The sequence below is a fragment of the Lepisma saccharinum genome, chromosome 12 (assembly GCF_977018435.1).
Source record: "Lepisma saccharinum chromosome 12, izLepSacc3.1, whole genome shotgun sequence".
In the NCBI taxonomy this organism is placed as follows: Eukaryota; Metazoa; Arthropoda; class Insecta; order Zygentoma; family Lepismatidae; genus Lepisma; species Lepisma saccharinum.
In genome coordinates, this window is record NC_139240.1 from 3,708,313 (window position 1) to 3,717,025 (window position 8,713).

At 38.7% G+C, this 8,713-nt stretch overlaps 1 protein-coding gene across 1 annotated transcript; it reads left to right on the top strand.

Moving 5' to 3' along the window:
- Positions 1-553: 553 nt before the first annotated feature.
- LOC145996560 (uncharacterized) lies at positions 554-1,048 on the top strand. The gene has a single exon (XM_083133059.1). It carries the CDS (start codon positions 554-556, stop codon positions 1,046-1,048), a length of 495 nt encoding a protein of 164 aa, XP_082989185.1.
- The last annotated feature ends 7,665 nt before the right edge of the window (positions 1,049-8,713 follow it).

The window sequence follows — 8,713 nt, forward strand, 5'->3', positions numbered from 1 at the left end:
CCGTTTTTCCAGATGACTTCAAATGTTTTCATGATGGGTCAGCTTTTCTATTGGCCGATACATATTGGTGAGGAAAAGATGATAATTTTTGATAACCGACGAGCCACAGAACTAACTGAAAGATCATCAATCTATTTCATGGATGGTACATTCTACAGTTGCCCGAAACAGTTTGCGCAGCTGTACACAATACATGCTGACATGGTTGATTTGATTTGATTTTAAAATTTTGGGTGCGTCAGCACTTAGGCTAATTTGCACCCGTCACATTACGGTGTCCAGCCCCTTATCTTTACAAAGAACAACTCTAACGTTGCATAAGTAAAATCTTAAAATCTTCTGACTTCCGTTAAAAGCTGAGGCTGGAAAGGGATACTCAGCATACACAAGGGCAAAAAAAAGGACAACACACAAAAAAAATTATACTGGCCAGAGTGCCAGTCGCCAGAGCCTCGTTCGTCTGCAAAACGCAGTCCAGGGTGTACTAACGTGAAAGTGAGGTTGACTGTTGGGTGTACTACGTGGAAAATCACCCCTTACACCCCATGCTGACATGGACAGCACCAGTGAATCTACAGTTGTTGTTCCTGTTTTCTACACCTTACTGCCTGACAAAAAACAATCGACGTACCGACAGTGTTTCACGGCTCTGAAGGAAGTCTCACCACACTTTCAGCCTGAACGTATGAAAATTGATTTCGAGAGCGCAGCTATAAACGCGTTCCAAGATGTGCTCCCGGAGTCCCGTATTTCTGGCTGCAATTTTCACTTGAACCAAGCACTGTGGAGGCAAGTTCAGAATCTCGGCATGTTAGCTGAATACAAGGAAGATTCCGAAGTGGGGCTCACTGTCCGCAAGTGCGCAGCTTTGGCTCATCTCCCGGTGGAAGACGTAGACTACGGCTGGTTGGCTTTAAGTGAGATTGCTCCAAGAAACGAAAAGCTCACGCAGTTTCAAGATTACTTCGTTCAGCAGTGGCTCGACAACAGTAACATGCAGCATGAAATGTGCAACTGTTTCGGAGACAAAGGACCACAAATCCAGTAGAAGGATGGCATCACAAAATAAATAGTGCAGTCGCCAGAAGGCAACCTAACGTGTTCAGTCTGGTAAATATTTTGAAGACAGATGCTTCTTCTCATGAAGGATTGTTGCAGCGATTGGAGTTGGGAGAATTGCCTACCAAGAGGAAGAGATTGTATTAAAAACAAGACGAAAGAATACAAAGAATTCTGGAAATGTACGAGGGCGATTCAATAATTATTGTCCCCGGCATACTTAAAGTATATGAATTGCAATGAATGATGGGGATATTGTAGCCTAATGTCTTTGATGCCTATATGCAAAATTTCAGAACCGTAGGTGCTATAGTAAATTTGTTTTCTCGTTTTAGGTGTGAGAGGTGGCACTTAGTTTGAAAAATGGAGAATACCGAACAACGAGCTGTCATCAAGTACCTCCAGAAAAAGGGGCTAAGCCCAAAGGAGATTCATGAGGACATGGTCAGTGTGTTGGATGATGGGGCTCCTACCTACCAGGTGGTAAAAAACTGGTGCACGATTTCCGTTGTGGCAGAGAAAGCTGTCAACAGGCCCCTGGTGCTGGTCCTCCAACAACAGCATCCACCCCAGAAAACATTGATGCTGTGCATGACACGATTATGGCTGACAGAAGAATCACGGTGCAACAGTTAGCAGACATCATGCACATCTCTGTAGGCTCAGTGGAAACCATTGTGCATGAACACTTGGGATTCAGAAAGGTGTCAGCACGATGGGTCCCCAAAATGTTATCCCGTGAACAACAGAAAGACAGAGTTCAATGTTCAAGGGCTGGTATAGAGCTGACGGGGGCAGACCTCAAGCAGTTCTGTGATATATTTGTGACAGTGGATGAGACATGACTCCACCACTATGATCCCGAGTCCAAACGACAGAGTATGGAGTGGCGGCACAGCAATTCACCTCCCCCCGCAAATTCAGGGTGCAAGCATCAGCACGCAAGGTTATGGCCACAATTTTTTGGGATGCGAAGGGTGTGCTCCTTATTGACTACCTGGTGGGACACACTGTTACTGGGGACTATTATGCAGCCCTAATCCCTAAGTTACGCGAAGCAATCAAGGAGAAACGGCGTGGGATGTTGCGGCGAAAAGTGCTGTTTCACCACGATAATGCTCCAGCACACAGAAGCCATGTTACTGGTGCCGCAATCCATGCTGCTGGTTTCCATGTCTTGGAACACCATCCCTACTCACCCGACCTCGCCCCTAGTGACTTTCATTTGTTCCCGAAGTTGAAGAAGCACCTCAAGGGGACGCATTTTCCCTCAAATGCTGCTGTTATGGATGCTGCGGAAGAATGGCTCACGGCTCAGCCACAGACATTCTTTGAAGCTGGCATAGTGGCTTTACAGCATAGGTGGAAGAAGTGCATTACTGTGAAGGGGGACTTTGTGGAAAAATAATACTGCTTATACGTCAGGGACAATAATTATTGAACCACCCTCGTATTTGAAACACAAGAACCTCCTATTGTGTTTACAAAGATTATCATATGTGCAGAAACTGGACCAGTAAAAGTATAACATACCTGCATTAAATCTGCCTATGTGAAAATATTTATTCAATTGTAGTGAGATATGACAAAGGAAAATCCAGCTTTTGGACATTTTCTAAAAAAATATTTAAATATTCAACATGATAACATGATAAAGGGCAACCTGCAACTTTTATACACACCAGCGCTGTGCAAGGCATAATATTTTCCTTGCATACATTGCCAGTCCTAAGTCTGGAAAAAGTGTGAAGGGAAGTTGTAGTATTCCACTACAACTGTTAACTGTTTTACGTGTTATGCGATAGCAACATGATTATCATTAGCTCTATGTCACATTACGTCAACAGCCGCAAGTGCCACGGTGTATTTGTTTAGCGCCGCAAGTGCCACCACAGATTTCACGTCATTTCTAGATTGCTGCAAATACCACCGCCGCAAGTGTCACAGAATTGCTCCAGATGACCCACGACGTCTGACCGCCAGCACCTGATTAGGCCTCCACGTCACTGGAGCGATCATCGCCAGCCCTCGAGTAAGAAGCGAAACCCACATTGAAAGTTATTAATAAGGAAGGTCTCCTCCAAAATCAGGTGAGACGCTTGTTGACTATACTCTCCATCAACTTGCACACACAGCTTGTTAAGGCAATGTGCCTGTAACTCGAGGCTGTGGTGCAATGTTTGCCTGGTTTCAATATAACTAACTAACTAACTCTCTAGCCTTCTTAAACCCGAAGGTTCATGGCTGCAGCAACACAGGCCTTCCATGTTTCCCTATTTTGAGCAAGTTCTATATACTCTTTTCCATCCCTACCGATTTCCCTTAGGTCCATCTCAACGTTGTCCCTCCATCTTCGTCTTGGCCTTCCTACAGGTCTCTTACCATCAGGTTTCCCAACAAGAATCCTGTAAACTCCTCGTTCCTCTCCCATTCGTGCCACATGGCCTGCCCACCTAAGTCTTCTTGATTTAATTATTCTAATAATATCTGGACATGAATACAAATTATGTAGTTCTAAATTATGTAACCTTCTCCACTCACCTGTCTCCTCATCCCTTTTAGGTCCAAATATTTTCCTAAGGATCTTATTTTCAAATACTCTCAATTTATGTTCCTCTTTCAATGTAAGGGACCAAGTTTCACATGCATATAATACTACAGGCAAAATTACTGTTTTGTATATTTTAACTTTCAGTTTCTTAGATATTAAACGAGAAGACAAAAGTTTATGAAGAGAGAAGTAACATGCATTTCCTGAATTAAGCCTACTTTTTATTTCCTCTTTAATATAATTTTCATTTGTTAATATTACTCCTAAGTATTTGAATTTGGAAACTGGTTCAAACGAGTTGTTATCAATAATTAGATTTTGATTATTACCTAACACTTGGTTTCGGCCTGTAAGCATATATTTAGTTTTCTCTTTGTTAACTTCCAAACCTATCTCTTTAGCAGTTTTGAAAAATATTTTAGCATTATTCTTAATTGTATTCACATCATCCCCCAGTAAGTCTACATCATCTGCATATGCTAACAACTGAGTCACACCATTTAATTTTAGACCTTCTTTAGTTTCTTTTACCTTCCTAACAGCATATTCTAAGGCAAAATTAAAGAGCAATGGAGATAATGCATTTCCTTGTTTTAACCCATCATGAATTGTAAATTTGTCAGACATATTAATACCCACACGAATTTTACTTTCTGTTTCACTGGTGCATACTTTTATCATACTAACAAGCTTCTTAGGTATTCCAAACTCAACTAATATATTATATAGTTTATCTCTTTTGACTGAATCATATGCTTTTTTGAAATCAATGAATAGCTGATGGACATTTTGATTATATTCCCACTTTTTTTCAAGTGTCTGTCTGATGTGAAAAATTTGATCTGTAGTTGATCTGTTACGTTTAAATCCACATTGATAATCACCTATAATTTCATTAGCATATGGGGTTAGTCTTGTTAAAAGAATGTTAGATAATATTTTATATGTTGTTGAGAGTAGAGAAATTCCACGGTAATTATTGCAGTTCATTTTATCACCTTTTTTAAACACAGGAACAATTATGGATTCTTTCCACTGTTGAGGGATTTCTTCTTTATTCCATATTAAACAGATTAATTTATGAATTTGATACATTAATGAATTTCCACCATATTTAATTAACTCAGCTGGTATTAAATCAATGCCAGGTGCTTTGTTATTCTTTAGCCTTTTAATAGCATCTTTAACTTCAGTCAAGTTGGGTTCAATATAGGAACAATAATTGCCCCCTTCCAGAAAATGTGGCTGGTAATTGTCAGAGTTGGAAGCATCAGAAAACAGCGTGTCCAGAATATTCGCTATGTTTCCGGAATTGGTAAACAACGTCCAGTCATGCTCCAGAGCACTCAGTTATCTCCAACCTGGATGTATTTAATTTTGATTTGATTTGAATTTAAAATTTTGGGTGCATCAACACTAAGGCTATTTTTCACCCGTCACATTATACGGGGTCCAGCCCCTTATCGTTACACATAACAACTCTAACCTTGTAGAACTAAAATCATAAAATATTAAAATCTTCTGACTTTCGTTAGGAGCACTCAGCACAAATAAGGACAAAACACAGGACAACTCAAACAAAATTATACTGGCCATGGGGCCAGTCACCAGAGCCTCGTTAGTCTGCAGTCCAGGGTGCACTATGTGGAAGTGAGGTTGACTATTGGGTGCACTACGTGGAAGGAGCACCCCTTACACCCCGGATGTATGTATTTAATTTAAAATATCAATAACAATAATAATAGTTGTTGTGGGCAGTAGAGAAGTGTTGTGTCACTTAGGAGGTAAGGGATGTTTAGGCACAGCACTCCATAGAGTACAATGGCATGCCAGAACAAAAAGGAGGGGGGGAGGGACAAGCTATATAATCCAATTGGGCACGTCAGTTTTATAAACAAAATAAAAACACTTGAATTTGAATTTGATTTTAAAATTTTGGGTGTGTCAGTACTTAGTCCAGCCCCTTATCGTTGCATAAGTAAAAATAATAAAATATTATAAATTCTGTTAAAAGCTAAGGCTGTACACGGGCAGTCAGCACACATAAGGACAAAGAAAACAAAAAAAAACAAAACAGGACAACACACAGAATTATACTGCCATAGGGCCAGTTGCCAAGCCTAGTTAGTCTGCAAAATGCAGTCCAGGGTGTACTAAGTGGAAGTGAGGTTGACAGTTGGGTGTACTATGTGGAAGATCACCCCTAAAAAACACTTGATTTGAACATATGATTAATTTAATATAATTCATCTTGTGTAATAATATGCACCTCTGTTTTCAATTTAAATTAAAGTTTTATTCTACTTTTGTGCTCTTTACAAATGTCAGAAGATTGTTTTTTGTAGATACTTTTTCCTTAAAACAATTTCCAGTTATCAGTTTTTTTTAGAAATTCTTTATTCATGGGCGAAGTTCAGACTCTACACTTATCACATTTTCTTGTAAAATCTTACTTGAATTTTCATTTAAATAATTTATAATTTAGCAGTTTCCAACCCTAGTAACTAAGGTTGCTGTCACCAATGGTGGTGACGTATTTGAGCTGGGCCAAGCTCAATGCAGAAACATAAACACTCACAATGCATCTTTGCCCCAATGCACCCTTCTATGTATACAGGGAAATATCCCCTTATCTAAAATTGACTGAAAAATTAAAATAAGGGGTGTAAAAAGCCCCTAGGAAGAAAATTAAAAGTGCAAGGTTGTAAAAAGACCTGCTCAAAACAAGCACAACACATTAATTAAAAAGTCAGAATCTTTTAAAAGCTTCCTCAAAGATGGTGGAAGAGACCAGCTTATATATCCTTATAACTTCAACCTACACAGTATTACAGAATGGAAGAAGAAAAGGCTAATAAACGTACTAGGGTAAATGCTCTAATAATGAACACCTTAGGAGAAAATTCCTTTATTATGGAGATTTGGTTAGGCTTTACCTATGTCCTGACCTGATGTACAATGGACTCCATTGGTTATTGGCAAGTAAGGCTGCACCTGATTGACCCTCAAAGTACCATTCATTATGGAGGGAAAAATTATTGTGTGTGTAGTGGTTGCTGTGTGAACTTCATTTGAACTTAATGCATGAGGTATCTAGTTACACCTCATTTTTCTATTCCATGTGATTCTAAAGAGATTAACAAATATATTGGACATTTAATTTGCTTCAAACATGTAGTGAGAAGAAGCAGTCTTCATTATTGAATCACTAATCCCGGAAAATTTTCAAAGATGATCACCCCTATGTCCATCATACAAGCATTTAAAAATTCAGCTTTTTAGTAATGGTCATAAAGTGACCACCTGCCAAAATTGTTTCAACGAAGATTATCAGAAAGAGATTTGTTTCATGGAATTTGTAACTTCATAGTATCACATCTAAAACCAACGTGCATATTTATAGTCGTGCATCTACACCACATTTATCTGATTATATTTTCACAAACATGTCATCAGCATTCTTCAGTGAATTTTGTTTCCAGACTCATATAATGCATGAGCTAAGAATATCTTGTAAAGGCATTGTACTTTATCCTTGCTATCTGCAGTTTTCCAAACAAAATATTATCATTGTTTCAAAAATCCAGACCTTCATTGGATAACATTGACATGCATAAAAGAATCAGGAAAAAACAATTCTTCAAACATGAAGATGAAGCAATGCTGAAAGCAGTTACAGCAGATCAGGACAATAGAATGAGCAGAAAGAATGCAAGCAGGGTGTTTGGAGTTCCACGTTCACCAGTAACCTTTTTAAATAACGTTGAATTCCCACAAAAAAAAAAAGAAGGAAATGGGCCCTTCAACAATATTGCCACAAGATGAGGAACATCTTCTTGAATACTGGATCCTTGCAATGGCTCATAGGGGTTTTCCACTGTATCTTGAGAACTTGCTGGTCACCATACAGAATAACATAGTGAAAAGTAGAAGGGTGTCATGTTTCAAAAACAAGAGGCCTGGGTGTACCGTATATGGTTTCAACATTTTTTTAAAAAGGACATCTAAAAACAAAGGAACAAGCTGAGACACTTGCAAAATCCAGAATGCCAACCTACTACATCCTCCAGTAGAATACAAAGTTATGCAGAGAAAGCGACGGAAGGGTATAATGTGTCAACTTCATTCAAAGATCGCCTTGTATTTCCAATAAGTCCAGAAAAAGGAAATATCAAAAGGAAGAGACAGTTATTTTCTATGGTTGCCAAGTAAGAAATACAAAGAATATTATTCTAAACAGAGAAGCAAATGATAAAAAAAATGTCGCTTCCTAAATATTTACAATTTTTTTTTTTCAGCACTTAGGCTATTTTACACCCATTACACTATATGGGGACAGCCCCTTACCATAACAAAAATAAAACACATTTCTGAGGATTAAAATATTCTTACCTTGGTTAAAAGATGAAGCTGTAAAAAGGCACTCAGCACATATAAAGTCAAAACACATGACGACAAACACACAGCCCTACGAAGATTATACTGCTTGTAGGTCCAGACGCCAGAGCCTCTTTAGTCTTCAAATCGCAGTCCAGTGTGCAATACAGGATGGCCTAAAAGTAGGTATACAGTGATATATACAACTGTCGGCCTGGCATTGTTGTTTGTAAGTTCATTATCCTTTTCAGATATCTTGATACTATGAATGATGGCTGGTAATTTGAAAGTGCACAGTCGTAATACTACCATAACTTCTTGTTGTTGTTTGTAAGTTCATTTCTCTTTTTTTCTTCAGATTTTTACTTATGGCTGGTAACTTGAATTTTGAGCAAAGGAAGTGGATTCTTAAAACCTACTGTAAAACTGAAAATGCTGAGCATGTACGGACATTACATTATGGCAACAAGAGTTTAACACTCCTGCACCAACACGTTTAACCATTTATTACATCAGGGACATTTGAATTGGAATTTAAAATTTTGGGTGCGTCAGCACTAAGGCTATTTTGAACCCGTCACATTATATGGGGTCCAACCCCTTATCGTTACACATAACAACTTTAACTTTGCATAACTAAAATCTTAAAATCTTCTGACTTTCGTTAAAAAACTGAGGCTGTAAAGGGGCACTCAGCACACACACACACAAGGACAAAAACAGGAC

Coding starts and splice junctions, on each gene's coding strand:
- LOC145996560 (XM_083133059.1), top strand. CDS start 554: ATGGACAGCACCAGTGAATCTACAGTTGTTGTTCCTGTTTTCTACACC.